The sequence below is a fragment of the Rhinolophus hipposideros genome (assembly GCF_964194185.1).
Source record: "Rhinolophus hipposideros genome assembly, chromosome: 20".
Lineage (NCBI taxonomy): Eukaryota > Metazoa > Chordata > Mammalia > Chiroptera > Rhinolophidae > Rhinolophus > Rhinolophus hipposideros.
Genome location: NC_138066.1, coordinates 15,040,052 through 15,063,906, shown reverse-complemented (window position 1 = coordinate 15,063,906; position 23,855 = coordinate 15,040,052). Strand labels below are relative to the sequence as shown.

Genomic DNA, 23,855 nt, shown 5'->3' with positions numbered 1-23,855 from the left:
AATTTATATACATGCATTTTATGTCAATCTTCAATAAATTTTTAAGGAAAAAATTACGTACATATTTCACAAAATTTCTAAAGATAGACAAGTACACATACAGAATTTTTCCTGTTTTATACATGTAAGATTATGCATGTTATGTATCTTACTTTTCTCATTTAACGAATACAGACATCTTTCTATATTAGCAAAAATGGTTTACCTTTTTTTTAAAACACAGCAACGTAATATACATAGTATTAAGGATGTACCATAATTAATGAGCATTTAGGTTATTTCTACTTTGCTATTATAATGCTGAAATGAACATATTTTGCATTATTTGTGTGCACACACACACAAGCAAAGGGTACATGCATTTAAAATTTTCATTTCTATTGTCAAATAATGCTCTAAAAATTTGTCTCAGAACCTCCATCAAACTGTTGGAATTAATAATTTAGCAAGGTCAAGGAATACAAGGTCAATACACAATAATCACTATTACCATAAGTAGCAACCATTTGAAAAATTTTTTAACATTAAATACTATTTAAAATAACATCAAAAATTCAAATACCTAGAAATAAGGTACCAACATAAGGTACCAAACTTCTACAGAGAAAATTACAAAAAATATTGAAGAAAATTAAAGATCTATGTAAGTATACTATGTTTACGAATTAGACATAATTGCACAAACATGCTAATTCTTCCAAACTTATAGATTCAATAAAATTCTAATCAAAATCCCAGGTTTTTGCTGTTGCTGTTCAAGTATTGAAATTGACAAGCTGATTCTAAAATATATATGGAAATGCAAAGTGCCAAGAATAATGAATACAATTCTGAAGAACAAAATACTGGAGGACTCATACTATCAGAACTGAATTATTTTAAACCCAGTGTTTTTGTTGCACTGGCACTAGGACAAATAGACGGATGGAACAATAAATTGTACTGGGTCAATTGGTATCTATATGGAAAAATATTATTTTTAACATCTCCCTATTACCATGAACAAAAATTCTAGATGATTCTAGATCTAAGTATGATCGGTCAGTGATGTTAGAAAAATAACATAAAGATTAATGACCTTGGAGTAGGCAAATAGTTCTTAAATCGGACATATAAAAGCACTTACCTTAAAGGAAATTATCGATAAACTGGACTATATTTAAGAATTCCTGTTCATCAGACATCAAGATAATGAAAAAGGGCAAAAATGGGAGAAAATAAATTATAGTAACTCCAAAGACATACTCTATTCCTGAACATGTAAAGACTTCCTACACATAAAATGACAACCCAACAAAAAAACAGGCACGGGTGGGTATTTAACAAAATATCCAAATGTCCAATCAACCTATTTAAAAATGCAGTCTCATTAATCACCAGAAAAATACAAATTAAATACAGAATGAGATACCACAATACAGACCCACCTGAAGTCTACAGCTAAAAAATAGGGACCATACCAAATGCCAGTGAGGATATGGAGCAACTGGGATTCTCATACACTGCCGGTAGGACTGTAAAACAGTACAATCACTTTGGAAAACTGTTTTGCAATAACTACTAAAGCGGAACAGATGTATTCCCTATGACCCACTCATTCCATTTTTAGGTATATATACAACATTAATGCATACATATATATACCAAAAGACATGTACAGGGATGTCCATAACATTTGCAACATCCAAAAATTGAAAATAACCCATCCATAGAATACATAGCAGTATATTAATGCAACAGAGTACTCTAGAGCCATGAAAATGCACTATTATTACAAGTAATGACACGGACTAACCCCACAATGTTGAGGGGAAAAAACAGTGATTCCATTTGTATCCAGTTTAAAAGCAGGCAAAACTAATCGATGGCAATCAAGTTACTGGTTTCAGTTGCAGGGGTGATCAGAGGGGGCGTGAGGGAGTTACAGGATACTTGTCCTCTTGCTGTGAGTGGTGGCTAAATGGTGCATTCCCTTTGTAAAAATTAATGAACTATAATTTTTTAATGTACTTTTATACTTAAATTTAAAATTTTAAAAATACCAACGGTATGTTTCTCTACATCCTCACCACAACAGAGTATAAATACAATCTTTGCCAAAGTAGAACTGGCATCTCTTCGGGCTCACAGCTCCTTAATGACGAATGGAGTGAAAAAAGTTTTTAAAGGCCATTTGTTCCTAGAATTCTGTTGAAAGCAAATTTGGAGGGTGTTCAGCAGGTATTACGGCCTGTTACCATGGCTACAAATACACCATTCATCAATGGGAAAGAAGCCTTACAGTAGGTGCAGACATATGCCCTATCCAACCCTATAGCACCAGAATTTTAAATGGCAAAGGGTCTTTGTGGAAAACCCCAAAACAAGCATTATGGGATGGAAACTTGAGTGTCGTGTCAGGAGTTTCAGCACAACTGGAAAGACATGGTCGACAGCTTTAGAAAGGAAAAGCCCTGGACACGACTCATACTGCCCGGGTTTTGCAAATATACATTCTTAGCTTCAACTATGCAAGATACAAATGTCCAAAAAGCAATTTTGGGACATTTTTAATACAATTTTTAAGAGAAACAATTTTCAGCCCTCCTGATACACAGCAGACCTGTACCTACAGGCACAGTGAGCTAGCTGGTGGTGCCTGAGTGGTAATCCAGGATCTTCCCCAAAGCGGTCACCGAGACAAGGGCCTGTTTCTTAAAAAGCAGGAAACTGATGTATTTTAAAATTATTCCCACCAAAGTGGCTAAAGGAGTTCGCCTTTAAGATATTAAGACTTTGGTTCTCTAGAAAACTCAACAGCACTGAGGCAACTTGACAAGCCATAATCACTGATCATTTATAGCTCTACTCGTCCAAGCTAACCTATTTTAAATTGGAAGTTGCTCCAACCGTAAAAAGCACTAATTTCTAAATTAACCTAGATTAAAAATTGCTTCCAAAATTCACCTAGGTAGTAAGCCTTATTTTTCCTTTTTAGACAGTAGTCACCTGAGCCCTATTTAATTATAATTCTAATGATTAATGCATATTACAGCTTAATATGTATACTACAGCTCTTGAAGGGATTATCAGTTGTAAAACATACTTATCTCAGAAATGCATATATATATGTACATATATATAAATCTCAAATCATCACTGTATAGAAAATGGTTTCAATAAAACACTAAGAGTTTTAATAAAGAAAAAGGTAAAATGCCTTAACAGTTAAGAACATGGGCTCTTAATCACACAAACCTAACTCTGAATCCTGTTTGAGTACTACCAGCTCCGTGGCTTTGGGCAAATTCAACTTCTCCCTATGCAAGCTTTATCTGCAAAATTCAGGTGACAGTTCACCTAATTACTGAGTACCTATGTGCTACATAGCATACTGCTTAAGGATGAGCACAATACCTGGCACATAGCTAACACTCAGTGTTAGCTAGAGGGTGCCAAAAAAATGTACACACTTTAAGGAAAAAACTATTGAAATTCTAATACTCAATATACACCAGTAACAAAAGATGAATACATGTTTGACTTCTGCAATTACAAGAGGTGCTCATAGTGGTTACCATCGGTGTAATTTTAAGTTTTCTTTTCTTAAAATGTGTATACATTTTTTTGGCACCCTCAGTATTATTTTATCAATTACAAGCCTAATAACTCAAAGAAATGATATATAACACAAGACTGATTTTGCTGATCCGGAATCACTACTTCCTCTTAACAGATTCAATTCCTTTAATCACCATCTTAGAATTTTACCAAGAATCCCTGTGAACTATTTACTTGTAACAATTTTCAAAACAAAGCAGGATTCATCTTTATGCCCATTTTCCAGCATGCTCCCTCTCCCCTCTACTGTCCTAGGATCGTAGCATAGCAGCTAATTTAGGATCTTGTTTATAAACTCTCAAGTGGCATTTGGTGCAGGAGCCAAATTAGATGTTTACATATATTCCATCAATTTCCCCTTAGAATGATCTAACTTGAAGATCATTCTAATCTTCCTAGAAGCAAAAGACATCATTGGAGATTTACTTTTCTGGCTACCCATCCCAGATCCCATGGATGGGTATAAGCCCATTTATTGGTGCTAACATTTTAGAAAACACTTGGATTTAAAACTTTTCAAAGCAAAGCACTAAGAATCGTATTTTAAAAAACACAAATTCCATTCAAGTTGTAATGTTGAGTTTCTAATCAAATCAACTGAACCTCCGATGACTAAACCAAGCGCTGATAAAGAAAATACTCTACCTTTCCAGACCAGTTACAGCAAGTGGGAGAGAGGCAGTCCTTCCAGGACTGTCACCTTTCTGTCTCCCATTTCCATGTCTTCCAATCTTTGATAGGGATCTCTTAGGACCTGTACCAAATCACCACTCTCCTTCCTAAGTGCCTTCATTGGTTTCCTTGGGTGGCAGTTTCTTTCCTCTTCATACCAAGATTGCCACATCCTTGAGAATGTTCATAGCAGCGTTCTGATTGAATAGTCTACACCTAAGCAACTTTCCCTAAACAAACTCATGTGACAGCCTAACTTGATAATCACCTTCACAAGTCAGACTATTTAGTAAAAATATTACCACCTTGTTTATTTAGACTCTTCAAGTACAGGCATTCATGCAATAGTGTTCAGTGTGGTAGCAGCCTACAAAACTCTGAATACCATTAGTGGTTTCTTTAAAAATCTACAATGGGAATTGTATGAATTCCTTCAGTTTGAGACCAAGATGCAGCAGGCATTTAGGCCATTTCACTGCTGGAAAAAGAACTTATCAACCTGAAAACCTTAGAGGTGGCTCCAAAGTGATTTACATCAAATCATCTCCAATCATCTGATGGAAAAGCAACTCACAATATTCTAATTACTGGCATATACTCATATATTTTAATATAAAAACTATCACTAATCTGTTGGTTTTGTCAACTTTTACTACTAAGAACTTAAGTCCGGGGTATACATTTGGTGTCAACATCTCATTTAGCAATGAGTCAAGTGTGGTGATGAAGTTGGTATATTCATACATTGTTGATGGGGCTATAAAGTGGAACCTTTTGGAGGGAAATGGACAGTATTTACCTGTTGGAAAGTACACGTTTTCTAACACAGGAAATCTAGAAATGTATCACGCAGATACACAAGTATATATTTAAGTAGAGATCATTACAAGGATAGTTACTGTAGCACCATTCATAACAGCAAGGCTGAAAACAATCTGAACATCCAAAAGCAGTCAACTGGTTTAAAAAAAATAAATCAGGAGTGCATCAATGTTAGGCAGTCATTCAAATGAGACAGATCTAAATTGCTGATACAGAATGACTCTATTAAACTGAAATAGTTAAACACACTGATAAACACACTCTCTGGAAGAAAACTACTTAGTGTTTCTATAAAGGGGACAGCTATACTATTGTCAACCATGTGTACGTGCAGAGCTGAGCATTCTCTGCTTAGTGGTGGTAGTGGCTGGGGAGGAGGGATTTTACCCCAGCCTCATTTTCTGACATATTCAGCCATATTTGGTTATACAATCCAAAACTCCACGCTAGAAAATGATCCATAATTACACTGTGTATTAAACATACATTTGTACTTTAATGATTAAAATAAATACGGTGCTGCTACTTGGTTTAGAAGACAGGATAGGTAATGAATTGGCTTGGACTACACTTAGTGTTCACAATCAGGTTACAGATCCACCCCCCCCCCCCGCAAAAAAAAATACATCATCTTTGGGAAACAGACAAGTGATTTATGAAAGGAGAGAGAGAGAGAGAGAAGCGATCTTTTCAGATTCAGGCAAATAATACCATCAAATGTGTTTAGACTAGAGATTTTATTTTAGAAAGATAAAGGATGGAGGCGCAATAATATTTGGCATTTTTAATTTAGGTTTGTTTTATTTAAGTTTAATGTTAATTCCATGCTGTGTTTCAGTAAGAACAATACAGATTCTGTATCTGTGGCTCCAGTCAGATATCCAGTAGTACAAATTAGCTTCAAGTTACACATACTGAACAAAAGAGGTTGAGCGAGCGAAGGAAGGGGGGGCAGGAGAGAAGGAAGGAGAAGAAACAAAGAATTGAACACGCATGCAGGCTTTTCCATACCACCTTCAATGCTAACCTGCTTCAGAGGGAGAGTAAAGTAGGCAAGAATGAGCAGCCACGGATTGTTGAACTGTTACCAGCACCATGCTTTTCAGCAACATTTCAGCAGAGTTTGAAACACTTTTTACAGCAAAACCATTACAGCAAACTTCCCAAACAACCTTTAACCACCTCAAGCTAATTCTCAATTAGTTTTAAACATTGGTATAAAATTCATTTAAACAATTAGAAAAGGGAAAACTGATACCACATATGCCTGTATAGTGTGATTAACCTCTTAGATGCTCGCATCACCTAGAAGCCTAATGGCTTTCAAATGCAATTTCCATTTCTAATGGTGATCTTGCCACATCTGGCAGGAGACAATACAGTAATGCTGAAAAAGCCTCTATGCAGTCCTGTTAGTGTCTTAAAGAACCTAAAAGCTGGGACCAGTAAAATCCACAGAAATTCATTCTTGCCTTTAAGAACTTTTGAAAACTGTTTTTTAAAAAAAACCAACAGGGCAGGAACCTAAATTCTGAGACCAAATGTAAAAGTCAGATTTGGTGGTTCTCAGTGACAATGGGGGAATTTCCAAGGAGGGGTGGGATGGGAAGGAGTGGGGTGGTCAGAGATGGTTTCTCTTGTTGGCTTTTATGTCTCACTGATTTTCATCTTCCACATCCTGCAGCGCTTCTTTATTCTGCTCTTCACCTGCAAAGAAGAATGACAGTGAATTATTTCACACTGACTAATGCAGGCTGGCATGGTCACCAAAGGTATCATTCCAAGCACCAAGACTCCTGATGTTTGCTACGATCGGTATTACACCCAGCCAAGCAAAGGACTTCTCCCACCCTGAGATACCGAGCCAACAGGCGCTGCTGGATCAAGGTCCTAAAGTGGTCAATAGTCAGGATGAAAAAATGAACTGTCGCATAGTGAAAGTCGTTCTTATGCTAAATAAGCTGTTCAAGTAGACAGCCAAAGTAACCATATTACTAAAATGATTTTCAAGCTTTCACATGTATCTTGTGTCAAAATACTCTTTCTCAATAACCTCACCTCTTCAAGAATCAGGAGTATTTTACAATTTTCTGTAAAATCTAATTTACCCACAAGCTGCACATCAGAAATACTTCAATAAAGAGAACTGAGCAATAAAATGCTCCAAAGGACTTCTAGAGTTTTAGAAGGAAAGTTCTGCTTTTGTGAATATTTTATATTTTGTATCTTGGCCAGCTACACCACACCATAACCAGATTTCTCACTCCAGAGTGAAACAGCATGTTCAAAGTAAACCAGACCACTGAGGTTATTAAAGAAGGGCATTTGGACCAGTTTTCTCATGCCATTTGTCTTTTCCCTTTGAACATGATTAGCCTAAGGAACTTCAGCTGCACTGTGACATGCAACAGAAAGCCAGCCTATTGATTTATCTATTAATAAGCATTAAATAAGTCAGCCATAATAAAGAAGCATGCAGGCAGGCTTTCACGAAAAAATAAAACAGGTAAAAGTTACATTCTTTTGTGCTTTAACAAATCACTTCTAAGCCCTACATATTACTAGTTTGAAGCAAAATTGAAAACTCAACGAACCAATCCAACAAGCATAATATGACCGTTCAGACAGTCCACCCACTCATATTGCTTGTTAAATCCCTCAATTATAATGGACAAATAACACTGAGCCCCGCTGCCTACAGACATAAAGCATTTACCCTAAGGAATGCTCTCAGCAGTCTTAAAGACCGTCATGTGATAAAGAATAAATGCTGTCACAGCAACAAGGGTTAAGTAAAGGTGAGTTTTAGGCGTTTTAAAAGTTTCTTTGTGATAAAAATGTTTGACATCGATATGTGACTAAAAAAGTATTGGAGGTACACAAAAATTTTTGACTTATATAGAAAAAGACATGCAAAGACAGACAAAAATAACCCTCTCTCGAGGAAAAAAAAATGATGGACCACCCAACTGTTCGTTCCCCAAAGAACAATAATGTATTCAAACTTAGGAAATTATAGAACATTCACTCTCATTTTTAACAGCAATACACTGCCCAAATATGGTTAACATACAACAATAGAGCACACTCTAATTCACTCATAAGCAAACGTGAGTTGCCAAAAGTTCCAAATAACTTTGGCATAAAAAATACTGTCAGGTAAATCACACCCAACAAGAGGTAGTTGGGGGTGGGGGTGGGGGTGGGTGGGAAAGGGCAAGATCATGAATGTCTTAGGAAGTTTTGCATCCTGGAATGTAGAACAGGCAGTTTTGTAAGCAAAAGGATGATGATATGCAGGCATGATTAGTGAAGAACCAAAACTAAAAGCAGAATTCACTGTGCCATGATAATGACTTACAAAGTAGTTTTTAGGAAAGGAAGAGTTGGATTTTCCTTTAGGAATCTATATTGCAAGGAGAAAGGGAGGGAGAACAATCACATGAAAGCAACATTACAAGAAAAATAAACCGAGAGAGCAGGACAAAGGAAAACATCGATGATTTAAGGGAGTCAGATTTTGGTCTTTTTACTTTGTATAAAACTTCACTCTAAGAAATGTTTCTTTTACCTTTAAGAGGATATCCTCTTAAAAGGTATACAAGAGAAAAAAAGCGTTTTCTTGGATGTGTATTTCTTTGTTTCTAGATTCTGGAGGAGGAGGAACAGGCAGAGAGAGCACACATTTCTTCTCTGTGGACTTGTGTATGAAACAGTCCTCTGATCACAGTTTAAGAGGAAAGGACTGAAATCACTGATGAGAAGTAGTGAGCCCCTTAAAGAATTATGCTCCAACACAGACAGACATTAACATATTCTGCAGTTAAAAAAACATTAACAGTGTATAAGTAAAAGCTTGTGAATCACATACATTTCTTCCTTTAGAAACCTTCAATTCAAATTGTTTCATGACAATCAGTAAAGTAAAAAAGGAGAAAACCATCTAAATAATCCTTAAACTAAACTCAAGTAACATCCTGGAAAACCGTCAATTCCATGACCGAAATTCTTCTATATTCAACATTAATTCTAAGTCACAAAACCAATTTAATAAAACATGTAATACTACACCATTTAGAAAAACCAGAAAATAATTTCCTAGTTACCCCCAACAATTTGTAAATTCAGATAATTTTATTAAAATGCCAAGAGATTACTTGGATTTCCCAGCGTTAAATTATGTTTCATAATTCCAATTATTTTGTGACAAAGTTCTTAAATGAAAATTAGTCTGTTTTAATCAAATTGAACCAACCATTCAATTTACAAAGTGATAATAAGGAAATGAAGCAACTAGATTTAAAAAAACTTTTAGGATTAAAGAGAAATATGCTAAAATGTTTAATAAAACATCTTGGACAAAGAACCTTCCCAACTACAAAAACATAAATAGTTTAAATAAAATATCCTATTTTTAAATGATTCATTTCATAAAATGACACTCAATAACCAAGAAAAGGAGTACCTTGGTTCTGTATAAAAATGGAGTGACACAAAGTTTTCTTCGATTAATTCTTGGTTATCAGTGAACAAAAATAGCACTAGAAAAAAAACTATTTCTATTTAATTTTGTAATCTAACAACTTAGTTTTAAGAGCTGGCATCAAATGCTTAAAAAATAGCATATCAACCAGGTCATCTTCTTTGTTACTTTTACCCTCAAAAAAATGTTCCCAGAGGTCATAGAGGTATAGCTTACTTATTAGGTCAATACCGCTTACCAAACTCTCCACATGCTTTCCTTTTATCCCCTCAAACAGTCTTCTCTGAGCTGAGTGACTGGCGAGTCCACAGCTACTTGGCCAATTCTTCTTAGCAGTTATTGTTATAGAATACAATAGAATTTTACAGCTAGAGGGAACCTTAAGTCATTAGTTTAGAGATGGTAAATTGGTTTTGAGTCCCACAAACTGGTAGTGGTTGCATGAAGTTCCGTGTTGAAAAGTCATCTGTGGTTCCATCTGGCTTTGTTGGAAAAGTGTACAAGTAGGTCACACATGCTACATATTTCAAGCCAGTCCTAGTTAAATATCTAAATACTGCATAGAGCTAGTGAGCTCTAGAAACTGAGTCACCCAATTCTCACTTAGCATCATAACCCAAGATTAAGTCTAAAACCTGACTCCATCCTTCTAGAGTAAGGAAAACTGACAATATACGAGGCCTTGATACCCATTTCCAGGTACCTTAAAAAGTATAATGCTACCAAACACGGTACAATATGTTGGTTTGACCATCAGAGACTACACCTAGCCTCAAACAATGTAACAAGCTACAATTTGGGCAACGCACCCTGAAATGACCTGCAGCTAAAACTGACAACAAACTTTTTGTTTCCACTCCCTCCACTACCGCGCCGCCATAATGGTCACATTGCACTAGTTTATCCTCCCCCTGCTCAATCAGCTACTGTGTTGAAAATGATTCTTTGGAAATGGGCAGAATAAAATCTCCTCTAAAAGTAAAAAAATGGGAAAAATGTTGGGCTTTTACATTTAGAATAAACATTAAGCCCTCCACCCCATTATAAGATTAAGTTCTATAAACTACTTTAGTAACTGTTTACTATTGGAAACTCTAAAAAATAAAAACAGATTACACCAGACCTCTTAAATAGGACCTAAGGGTTGGACATTCCATTTGCTCTACAGAATCCAGAGGAAAACAATTCCATGTTTTAGACAAAAGGTTTCCAGATGCTTCATAAATGTCTCCTGATACCATCTAATTTTAAGCTAAGAATACCACTCAGCCAAAGCAGTGATCACGACCTTAGACCCCTAAAATTGAATCGGAGGAAGATAAAAAATGAACTGTTTCCTCTCCTCCATCTTTCAAAACACAGCGTAAGAGAAGAGGGAGTTTAGCAAACATTATTAATTAGAGGCAAAACTTTTAAATCTTTAAATATTAACAAAAGATCTCCTTTTCCAAACAGGTCTTTTACTTTGTCATCTTACAGCCCAAAACAGAAGACTATACTTTTTACTATCATTTCCTGAAAAGGCACTAATTAAAATTTCATCGTTTGGAGGATAAGCTATGAATCTAAGCTGTAGCCTGACGTAAAGAAATACAAAGGAATGTCTAAGAGTAAGATCCAACAACTGAAAGAGACTTCGGATTTTCCTTACCATCACCCTGCATGTCTGAAGTCCATAGTGTCAGATTATCACGTAACAACTGCATGATAAGCGTAGAGTCCTTATAGCTTTCTTCACTCAGCGTATCCAGTTCTGCAATTGCATCATCAAAAGCTGCTTTTGCCAACCTGCAAGTATTTACAGAAATGTATCACAAAAATAAGCTCAAGTCCAAAAACAGAATTAGAAATGACATGTTAGATATCACTCTTTTCTTCAATTATTCCACAGTATATAACAGTAATACTGAGTACTTGGATTTAGGCACTGAAATAAAGGGAAATTAACTTTCTACTTGATTTTGTAATCTATCAACTTTGGAGCTAGTGGAACTTTTGGAGCATCACTTCTTACTGTGCTTATAACAAACCTGTCAGTAAATAGATTATATAGACCAAATTCCAAACTGAAGCACCACCAAAATATATGAATAGGGTTATTTCCAACTTCTAATCAATAGCTCACTTATTTAATAGTTTTAATACAAAAACATTTTTTCAAAAAATGTTAAAGGAAGCAAAAAAGGGGATAATACAGAACCCGTGGAAAAGTGATCATATAAGTTATTTACTGTAATTTAAAACAAACAAAATCCACATTTATGGAGAACTGTGTACTATGCACACCAAGTGATACTGGAAACTGGTTGTGAACAGAAAAGAGCAAAGAGCCGTAATCTGAGTCCACAATAAACTTTAAATGTCTAGAAATAGAGGACTGATACATAAATAACTACTATGAAAGAACGAAGGGCTATTCTGAACAAAGTGTTTCAAGGACCCAGAAGCAGGAACAAATGGGGAAGTCAAAACTGAACTCATTTAGGGCGGGCCCGGTGGCTCAGGCATTTGGAGCTCCATGCTCCTAATGCCAAAGGCTGCCAGTTCGATTCCCACATGGGCCAGTGGGCTCTCAACCACAAGGTTGCCTGTTCGACTCCGACTCCCGCAAGGGATGGTGGGCAACTAACAACGGCAACTGGACCTGGAGCTAAACTGCTGCGCCCTCCACAACTACGACTGAAAGGACAACTTGACTTGGAAAAAATCTTGGAAGTACACACTGTTCCCCAATAAAGTCCTGTTCCCCTTCCCCAATAAAATCTTTTAAAAAAATTGAACTAATTTAATGGGTAGGAAAAGAGCATAAATGGCACACTTCAGAATAAAGCAAAAACCTGAGCAAAGGCATGGAGGTGACTTATCTGAAGCCACCCATGTATGGGACGCTAGACTGGAGAATGACAATGAAAGACTCAACCAATACTATAAACCAAACGTGTAGCTATATCTTCTTCAATTAAGACATATCTATTTGGACAAACTCAACTAGCCATTTAGAATGTTTTTAGATGAATAATGGTTTGCATTCAAATGAATCCACCTTACATTAGGAAAATCTCTTTCATGGAACAGCTAGTTCCTACATACTCAAGAACACTCAATGTACGAAAAGGACAAATACAGATGACCCTTGAACAACATGGGTTTGAATTGCATGGGTCCACTGATACATACTTTTTATTCAATGAATAGTATATTAGAAAAAATTTTGGAGATCTCCAACAATTTGAAAAAACTCACAAACCACATAGCCTAGAAATATCAAAAATATTAAGAAAAAGGATGTCATGTATGTGTAAAATATATGTATTTTCCTTATGGTTTTCTTAGTAACATTCTCTTTTCTCTGGTTTACTTTATTGTAAGAATACAGTATATAATACATATAACATACGAAATATGCATTAACTGTTTATGTTATCAGTAAGACTTCTGGTCAAAAGCAGGCTATTAGCAATTAAGTTTTTGAGGAGTCAAAAGTTAACGTAGATTTCTCACTGTGCAAGGGGAGGTAAGAGCCCCTAACCCTCTTATTGTTCAAGGGTCAACTGTATATTACTCCAATTACATGAGGTATCTAAAATAGGCAAACTCAGAGATTACCAGAGGCTCAGGAGAGGGGAATATGGCGTTACTGTCTCACGGTTATAATTTATTTCAAGTAATGAAAAAGTTTTGGAAATATATAGTGGTGCCATTGAATTGAACATTTTTAAATGGTTAGAATAATAAACCTCACATAACGTGTATTTCACCGTAATTTTTAAAAAGTAAAAACCTATGCGCATAAAGATATTCCTTAAGTTGGTTATTTATATTAAAAATTGGAATAGTTTAATACGTCAGTGAGATAGAAAACTTTAAAAATGTAAAATACAAAATGGTATGTATAAGAGCATAAGCATTACTATATTAAAAATACACCTACAAAGACTGAAAGCTAATATACAAAAATGAAGACAATTTTATAATTCCTCTCTCACACTCTCTTAATAAGTTAGAAATTCTTTTTAATCTACTAACAAAAATTTTCCCCATCAACATAATTATCCTGCTATCCTAGTGAATTCAGGTAAGTCTGTCTTGAATTGAGGTAGGTCTGGTTTTCCATTATCCAAAATATTTTCACTGAGAGCCAAACGAATTCTTTATTACTCGGCCAAACCTTCAAAGGCAGTCCCAGGGAACAAGACAGAAAAACAAACAGCTCTTTTCCTTTGTAACTTTTTTCACGTTCACTGTGAGAGCTTTGATTCTTTCTTGACTTACCTGCAGGCACGGTCAGGGGAATTGAGAATTTCATAGTAGAATACGGAGAAATTGAGAGCAAGACCTAGGCGAATAGGGTGCGTGGGTGGGAGTTCTGTCATTGCAATATCACTAGCAGCTTTATAAGCCACGAGGCTGTTCTCGGCAGCCTCCTTCCTGTCATTTCCTGTGGCAAATTCAGCCAGATACCTGTGGTAGTCCCCTTTCCTAAAACAAAACAAAACAAAAAAACAGAATTAGGAATAATGCTTTTTAAATGAAAAATAAACTTAAAATCTTTCCATGTATAAGAGATTTAACAATCAACAGGTATACTTAAATAATTTTAAAAAGTCTTTTTCACGAATGACTGACTCATCTATTTAGTTTTCCTCCTTAAGAGATTTCAGATTGCCAGACATAAGCAAAATCTTGAGAGATTAATGAAAAATCTTAAAGTTATCACTTCATAGACTAAAATTAAATACCAAAGTGGTTCCAAAGAATGTCACAACAGTTTGCTAATCATGAAATAAAACTTCTGTATAAAAATGTTAAGATTAAACTAGGTAAGCACTGCTGTAGCTAGGGGGAACCCCACACAGATAAATGAATGTAAATAGGTAAAGCAAACACCTTAGTACATTTTTACAGTTAATAGTGTGACCATCTAAATGCAATAGTAATACTTCATTAGCACATGATTTGCAAATGAGCATACAAAAATTAATTTGAGAATTACTTCTCCCATATATAACTATCCTTCCAACATTAAACAACTATTCTTAAAGTTGAAAACCTACATAGAAAAAATGATTCTAAGAAGGCCAACATTTAATCTGACATTTTCCCTTCTAATATAGAACCTACATTTTATAATAGAAAACCTTGGACTCGCCAGTGTTAGCTGCTGGAATGAGGTGTTTGTCCAGTACATCCAGAATGTCACAACAGATTAACTTTAATTCAGTCTCAACCTGGGGGGAAAAAAGGTCAAAAAGTGTTTATGTCTTAAGAAATTATACAAATTATCACACATTCTACCTCTCGTTCTGAAGAGAGCCATATTAAACAGAGTATGCATTCCTGTCCAAACCTCCACCCGTTCCTCTTAGTAGAGAAAAGTTGCCTCGAGGTTATAGAAATTTTCTTCTTTCTAGTGCTATTAGTTAAGTGCTTTTTTAAAAAAATGAATTCATAGCTCAGGTACAGAAGAGTAACACTGATTTACTTCTTAAGTGCTATGCACTTATATTAACTTTTTAAATTAGGTAACAACTATTGTCTCCATTTACATGGGAAAACAAAGATTACAATATTTGCCCCAAGTTCACCAACTTAAAGAACTTAAGAGGCAGAGCTAGGATTTGAACCAGGGCAGTTTGCATGCCTACCATCAGTTTACAAGGGATGGAATAAATTTCAAACCAATGCAATTTGCTTGCCTCTAGTGCTCAGATTCCTAATCACTGCCATGCTCAACAGCCAATCACTTTAGTGGTAGAGATCCATCGCCAGTTGTGGCACCAAAACTCTTCATACCAAAATAAATCATTTATCATGCCAAAAAAGCACACCACCTCCCCCACACACATACATATACACGGAAGTCTGACAAGTTCCCAAACTTGCTGCAACCATGTCGCTAACCTTTTTTATCAGAGGATTATTTATTATGAATTTGTACTAACTAGACAGTTAACGACATTTACTATTTGGAAGTGCTTGAAAACGTTACGTGACAAAGTGAAACAACCTGAACTTTTCGCTAACAATTCATGGCTCTTGCATCACGACAATGCACCAGGTCACATGGCACTGTCTGCAAGGGAGTTTTTAGCCAGTAAACAAATAACTGTATCGGAACACCCTCCCTCCTCACCTGATCTGGCCCCCAATGACTTCTTTCTATACCTGAAGATAAAGGAAGACATTTTGATAACATTCAGGACATCAAGGGTAATAATATGACAACAGCTCTGATGGCCATTCTAGAAAGAGTTCCAAAATTGCTCTGAAGTGTGGACTAGGCACTGGCATCAGTGCATAGCTTCCCAAGGGGAGTACTTCGAAGGTGACCTTGGTGATATTCAGCAATGAGGCATGTAGCACTTTTTCTAGGATGAGCTCACGAGCTTAATTGTCTGACCTCGTATCTTGCTCTCCCCGTTTTCTATTAATCCAGTGACCCTGCTGAACCTTTCCAAGTTCTTCTCATGCTCTCTGTAACCTACTTTCCTTTGTAAATAATTTCCCCACTCTCTCCTTTCCTATGATCTTATCCTGACCCTAAATGAAACTAGCTCTTTCCTAAAAAACTACCTCCCCTGTGGCTTTTAAAGTAGAGCATGCTCTAGGAGAAGGAAGATTTTTCAATTTTCTTAGGTCCTCACTGACTCGGTATAACTGCTCTCCTATTACTCCAAACCCCTCTTCCTTGGAAGCTCATCCTTTAAGTTCTAATTTCTCAGTTTCTGTCATCAACAGAATCTGTAAGCGCTGCATCTACACTGAGTATCTACAGCCTACCTCTCCAATTCCTGGTATCACACCAAGGTATTATCACCCATCTTTCTTTCAACACAGTTCCTTGATCTCAACTCCATGACCTTCACTTGTCAGTACCCCTAGCTGTGGCTGCTCTATCCTAGAAGTCTTAAATTCTAACATTTCACTACTGGACTATAACTTCCGTTTTTAGTTATTTTACTCCTGTTATTCCTATTTAGGGACTCATTAAGACCTTCAGCCTCTTGAATCTTTCATCTCCCAATTTATCAGTACCTCTCTACTTCCCATTTCCTTTCCTAATTAGCCCAAATCCCACATCTAACACACAAGACTTCTCTTTCTTCACTTTCAACTTTCTCATTTCCTCACCCCTCTGAGACACCAAACTTGTCTGACAATCTATATTCTTTGTTCCAACATATTTGAGGGTAATGGTCACAGTGAGACCAGCTCACCAAGCTTCTACGTGAGTTAAGTTAATCAAGTTGTTAATCATTCAGATATGTTAAGCACTCAGAACCGTAGTTTTCCCGTCTATAAATTAGAATAATCCCTAACCTTTACAGGGGTCGTTTAAAGATTAAATGCAATATCGTGCGCAATTCCGTACATTATAAATATCTCTCCACTCAGAACAGTTTCCAGCAGAGCTGGAAATAGTCAATTGAGGTTTCCTTTTCCCTCCCCTTGCTGAGCTCACTCCCCACGCTCCTTGGTGCCCGCTTCTGTAATTTCCCTCACTGTACTCTATGTTCATACACCTACGTCTTCCACTCGGATGCTTCTCCAGAGCAGCACACCTGACATTTGGGACTCATCTGTTGTTGTGGGGGGCTGCCCTATGCACAGAACAATGTTTAGCAGCATCCTTACTCCTACCCACTAGGTGCCAGTAGCACCCTTCAAGTTGCGACAACCAAAAATGTCTCTGGACATTGCCAAATGTCCTCTGAGAAGCAAAACCACCCTCTGATTGAGAACCACTATACTATCTATCAATGGCTAGCAAACCTCTTTGACCAAAACCCACAGTAAGAAAAATATTATATAAATGTATATAAACATGTATGAGGCAAATATGTGTTAAATTGCTGAGTGGTAATTTCAAATCACTCTATGAAGTATTTTGCAGTTACAACAATAAAAACAAAGATTAAATTAGTTTTTCACTTGTGCGGTGCTCAAAATTGAACACCACTCTCTGCAGCTTCCAGGGAAAAAAGTTCTCCACCTCTGTCCTGAAATATTATATAGCCTGTAATTCCTAATCCAGGTGAGTAAAAGATGCAAGTCCATTAAAGTATAAAATATCTGTTACACATGTTACAACAAGTGTATATTATGCTGTGTCCTAAATAAAATATCCAACACCTAAGGCACCTTTCTTTAAAGATATCCAGGATACGACAATCTCACCATTTGCCGATATTCCCGAATCATTTTTAGTTTGTCTTCTCCTCCCTTGTTTTCTTCTTTCTGTTCAATGCTGCTGATTATTCTCCAGGAAGCTCTTCTAGCTCCAATCACATTTTTATATGCAACAGATAAGAGGTTTCTTTCTTCAACTGTCAACTCCACATCCATCCCTGCTACTTTCTTCATTGATTCCACCATTTCTATACGAGAAAATAAAATAGACCGTTTAAAAACTTACACATCTCGTTTCAGTAGGTCTTTTTTCTGTCAAGCTAATATAAAATAAAAAATTTTAATGAAAATAGAATAAAAACTAATGTGAGTAAAAAACTGAAAACAAGTAAAAGAAAGTAAACTAAGAGCCCAGAACAAGAGAATCTGAACTATACGTTGTATGGAATCAGAACAACTTCAAACAGTACCTAGTAGTACATAGTATGGTTTGGCAGCCTCTCTCTCATATTAAATAAGGTAACTAGGAACACACACCTACTCATTTCCCAGTAAAAATAATTGAGCTGGCAGTTTAAGACAAAGATTAAAAATTCACAGGCTCTAACATGTATTTTCCTACAAATAAATTATTTCCAAATACACATAAATTATGTTTACTAAATAAGAGTTATGGGAGGAAGGGGAATCCATTCACATAGCAAACATGTACTGAGCATTGGGTTATTATCTTTGGATGTTCCCATCCTTCCTCCTTCAGGGCACTGCACACCTATAAATTCATTCATTGGCAAAACTCTTGATGGTTCCTATTTGTTACCACTAGGTGGCAAGCAAATAAAGAGGCCCAGATAATCCTTGGGAGACCCCAAGTATAGGAAAAAAATAGGTAACACAATGCAAAGGAAGAACGAGAAACAGCTCAGTAAACACTAACTGAATAAATGTATTAATGAAAACTATGCTTTTAGACAAAACTAAACACTGTATTACCAGTGGCTCTCCAACTTCACTGATTCAGAATTTCGGTGATGAGACCCAAGGGCCTGCATTTTAACACGCACCCTTACAGCATTCAGCATTCGTTAACACTCTAGGCATAAGCATACTTTAAGGTATGACGCAGATGGTGACTTTATGAAACACTGCTTGGTGGTATGTTAAATTACGTGTAATCCCAGGAAAATACCTGTTTCAAACAATTATCATTTCAGGAATATCAGTTAATAAAAATATTAAGATGTAATGCCTTTGAAAAACAGGTTCACTAGTTTCTTATATAATCCAACACCCCAAGAATCAGCAACCCCACTCTTAGGTGTTACCCAGTAAAAATAAAAATATAAAATAAAAATGTATATTCACAAAGACTTTTACACAAATGTTCACAGCAACTTTATTCGTAATAGCCATAAGATGAAAACAAGACAATTGTCTCTGTATGATGGAATACTACTCAAGAATAAAAATGAATTAATTTCAAAACTTCATGCTCACTGAGAAAAACAGACCAAAAAAGACAGTATGATTCCACTTGAATCAAGTTATAAAAAATGCATAACTATAATGCATAACTAATAAAGACAGAAAGCAAATTAAGTGGTTTCCAGGGTATGGGGGTAAAGTGAGGGGCTTGTGTGCAAAGGAATAAAGGGAAATCGAGGTTTGGGGGGAGGAATAGAATTGTTCTACTGTGGTAACAGTTACACAACTTAATGCATGTATCAAAACAATGATTTGTACATTTAAAAGTGGTATACTTTATAGTATATAAATTAGACCTCAATAAAGCTAATAAAGCAGTTCTGAAAAATGCAGTTTTCAGAAAGTGTGTTTTTAATATACATATAGTCACAGGATGTGGAGTACAGCACAAGAATAGTCAGTGGAACTGTAACAGCTGCTATATACCATGTCAAAGGGGTAGTAGATTGGGGGAGAGGAGTTATCACTTTGAGAGGGGTATAACTGTCAATTACATTGTTTTGTACACCTGAAACTAATTTTTTTAAATGCATATTTAAGAATGCAGTTCTAAAACAAGAAATATTAGGGAATATGGTAATAAGACTATTTGTAGGAGCCTAAAGTCATTCATTTCAAACATCCAATGTTTGAAAACCATAGTCATGGAAAAAAGGCTAAATTTAGGGCCAGTGGAGTAAAAGGGTTTCATTTTAACCTCACTTCTACACTTACTAGTTGATTTTCAAAAACTAACAAACAAATCAAACATACCTCAGAGGTAAAACAAATTCATAGATACAGAGAACAAACGGGTGGTTGCCAGGTGGGAGCGGGGTTTGGGAGACTGAGTGAAAAAGATGAAGGTATTAAGTACAAACTGGCAGTTACAAAATAGTCATGGGGATGTAAAAGTACAACATAGGGAATGTAGTCAATAAAATTGTACCGTGTTTCCCCGAAAATAAGACCTATCCCGAAAATAAGACATATCCCGAAAATAAGCCCCAGTTAAGATCATTGGCCAGACGGATGCATTTAGCACGTTATGACAATGTTCCAGAAGATGATGACATGACTGTATTTGAATAAATGTAGATTGTTGTACATGAAAAAATAAGACATTCCCTGAAAATATGCCCTAATGCGTCTTTTGAAGCAAAAATTAAGATAAGACCCGGTCTTATTTTCGAGGAAACACGGTAACTATGTATGGTGCCAGGAGGGTACCAGGCTTATCAGAGGATAAGTTATATAAATGTCGGGCTGGCCCGGTAGCTCAGGCAGTTAGAGCTCCATGCTCCTAACTCCAAAGGCTGCCGGTTCGATTCCCAAATGGGCCAGTGGGCTCTCAACCACAAGGCTGCCAGTTTGATTCCTCGAGTCCGGCAAGGGATGGTGGGCAGCGCCCCCTGCAACTAACAATGGCAACTGGACCTGGAGCTGAGCTGAGCCTTCCACAACTAAGACTCAAAGGACAACGTGACTTGGAAAAAAGTCCTAGAAGTACACACTGTTCCCCAATAAAGTCCTGTTCCCCTTCCCCAATTAAATAAATAAATAAATAAATGTCTAACCACTATGCGGTATACCTGAAACTAGTATAATAGTGTTGACTGTAATTGAAAATTTAAAAAAAATTAAGTAAACCATTAATTCACTTTTCTAAATTGGTCCCCCAAAAACAATGAAAAAAATAACCTAGCTACACCAAAAAGAATATTAATTATTTAAAATTGTAGGACTTTGCAGCACTATATGTGGAAAAACTATACACCATATCTAAATCCATCAAAAATTTAATAATCTGTCTCTAGGTACTATTCCAGATGGTCTAGATTTTCCCTTTCTGTGCTTTAAAATTTTTCAACAAAAAACAGTATTTTTAAAGGGTAGGGGGAAATGTATTTAAAAGACTCAATATAGACTACCATCCCCGAATCAGTTAAGTATATAATTCCCCTCATTTAGAAAGCCACAAAACAATGCACAAAAGACTGATACAACTACAGAAGCAGCAGTTATCCACTTTTATTAACAGCTTTATTGATCTGTAATTCACATACAATTCACCCATTTAAATTGTACAACCGTGACTACAACCAATTTTATAACATTTTCATCACTTGAAAAAGAAAAGCTCCATAACCATTAGCAGTCACTCCCGTTACCCACAACTCGCTCACCGCAGGCAACCACTCATCAATCTGCTTTTCATCTCTATGCTTATATAAACGGAACCACGTAATATGCTGCCTTTTAGGACTGGCTTCTTTCACCTAGCATGTTTCAAGGTCCATTCATAGTGCAGCACCTACCAATACTTCACTGACTATATGGACGTACCACATTTTATTTATCCCTTCGTCAGTTAGTGGACATTTGAGTTGAATTTCCTTTTTTGCGGGGGGAGGGGCCTATTATGAATCATGTTGCTGTGAATATTCATATAAGTATGCTTTCAAGTCTCGTGTACACATCTGTGTGTGTGTGTGTATGTGTACACATACACACATATAACACCTAGGAGTGGAACTGCAGGGGCACATGGTAACTTTGAGAAACTGCCAAAGTGTTTTTAATAGGAGCTACACCATTTTTACATTCCCACTAGCAGTAGAGGATTCTAATTTCTTCATATTTTCACCAACACTAGTTTCCTTTTTTTAAAAAAATAAGTCATCCAAGTGGGTATAAAAGTGGTTGGTATCTCATGGTTTTGATCTGTATTTCCTTGCTGGCTAATACTGGTGAGCACCTTTTCATGTGCTTCTTGGCAATTTGTAGATGTTCTGGGGAAAATATTTACATGCTTTGCCAATTTTTTAATTGAGTTATTTGCCTTTTTATTACTGAGTTGTAGGGGTTACTTGTAAAACCCAACTATTCCTCTTCATCTTCAGCAATTTCTCCACTCCTGAAGGTAGCAGATTACGGGATAGTGGAGTAGCAAAAGTCCAAAAGAGAAAGGAGCCTTTCTACTACCACTAAAAGTTCTACAATCAATGCTTTGTACAAATTATGACTATAATGAAGCTCATGATAACACTGGTGTCATCCTTATCACTTTACCAGCAACAGAAACATGATCTGAACTGTGATGTAGCCCACAACTATGTTAAAGCTCTGATTTAGCCAAAGTCTAGAAGGACCACACCCTCAAACCTCCATCAATAGAGGATTAACGCCAATTATATTCACATAAATTTCTCAACACAACTAGCATTTCATGAAATCATCTTAGCAGCAACCATTTCATCAATGTGATCTAAGCATTTCTGAGACAGGGAAAACTGTCAAATCTGTTTACAGCAAGTACGATCATAATTTATGACCAGAGAACTGAGACTCATGGTTAAATCACTATTTGTGGATGCAAAGCCATTTTGGTACATGAAGTTTGGGCAATAAAATACAATTTCTGGGACTTCTGTTAGTCTGGGGACAATGGGTAGGTGAACATCACTACTGTTACAGAAACTATGGGACATATAATCCCCACAACCTGAAAAGGGCATCTTAAACATACTGATTAAAACTGTTTTGGGGCGGCCAGATGGCTCGGTTGGTTAGAGCGTAAGCTCTGAACAACAGGATTGGCAGTTCGATTCCCACATGGGCATGAGCTGCGCCGTCCACTACTAGACTGAAGGGAACGAGCTGACCTGCCAGAGGGGCAGCTCGATGGCTCAGTTGGTTAGAGCGCAAGCACTCAACAAGGTTGCCGGTTCGATTCCCACATGGGATAGTGGGCTGCGCCCCCTGCAACTAAGATTGAAAACAGGCACTGGACGTGGAGCTGATGGGCTCTGGAGATCCACACTGTTCCCCAATACTCCCCCACTTAAAAAAAAAGGGAAGGGGCCGATGGTTCCAGGTCACTTCCCCTTCACTGTGAGCTAATAGCCTAGTTAGACATTCATTACGTTAAGCCAGTTTGCCTCTATTTGTTACTGGACTATCCTCCCAAAGAGTCAAATATTTTTCACCCAGACTTGAACTTTGGTTCTTGGTTTTGCTCTTTGAAGTATTTACACATTCATTCACTAAATTCATTCATAAATAAAACACCTCATGCCAGGCACTGTTCCAAATGCTTTGCATGTACAAATGCATTTAATCTTCTCAACAGACCTTTGAAGCAGGTACAGTATTATCCTCATTTTATACAAGCAAATTAATGTAGAGGTTAAACTTGCTCAAAAATCAAATTCAGCAGATTACAACACCGGCAATCTGACTCCAGAGTTGTGTTTTGATTTAATCATATTGCCTCGGATTTGGATTTCTGTTTGAATTCATCTGGGATCCTTCCATTTGACTTTCATAAGAACAGATTCACGGGGAAGGGAGAACAGATTCAAGATAGTTTCAATGTTTGTCACTCCAATAAATAAATTTTTAAAAAAAGATAGTTTCAATGACAACAGAGACACAAGCTCTTATTAACCCACCAGAATGTGGTTCATTCGTGCTTAGAACATACCTTTTCGCCGCAGTCACCCACCGGTGGACGCCTAGTAGGGAGCAAATATTCCCAAACCACCACCACCTCTACATCAACATCCCAAGATTGTCTCTGAGAGCTGGCGAAACAAGTCTCTCCTGAGTTTCAATTATCTTTTAAAAACAAAGTATAAGATCTACAAGGGGGCACATCTCCACTTATCACACTGACTACAAG

The 23,855-nt window shown here is 36.6% G+C and overlaps 1 protein-coding gene across 3 annotated transcripts in view; it reads right to left on the bottom strand.

Annotated features, from left to right (window-relative positions):
• Window positions 1-5,812: 5,812 nt before the first annotated feature.
• Window positions 5,813-23,855, bottom strand: part of YWHAE (tyrosine 3-monooxygenase/tryptophan 5-monooxygenase activation protein epsilon) — a 41,684-nt gene continuing 23,641 nt past the window's right edge. Inside the window, exons 2-7 of one of the 3 annotated variants that reach the window (XR_013991873.1) lie at window positions 17,756-17,955; window positions 14,699-14,805; window positions 13,850-14,056; window positions 9,816-11,365; window positions 8,456-8,500; window positions 5,813-6,801 (exon numbers count right to left, since the gene is read on the bottom strand). Coding sequence is in view for 2 of the 3 variants with exons in the window: in XM_081027640.1 (XP_080883766.1) it covers window positions 6,749-6,801; window positions 11,229-11,365; window positions 13,850-14,056; window positions 14,699-14,805; window positions 17,756-17,955 (704 nt within the window). In the remaining variant the exon portion in view is untranslated. The remainder of the gene's footprint in view (window positions 6,802-8,455; window positions 8,501-9,815; window positions 11,366-13,849; window positions 14,057-14,698; window positions 14,806-17,755; window positions 17,956-23,855) is intronic. The other 2 variants (XM_081027641.1, XM_081027640.1) reach the window with 2 other exon arrangements.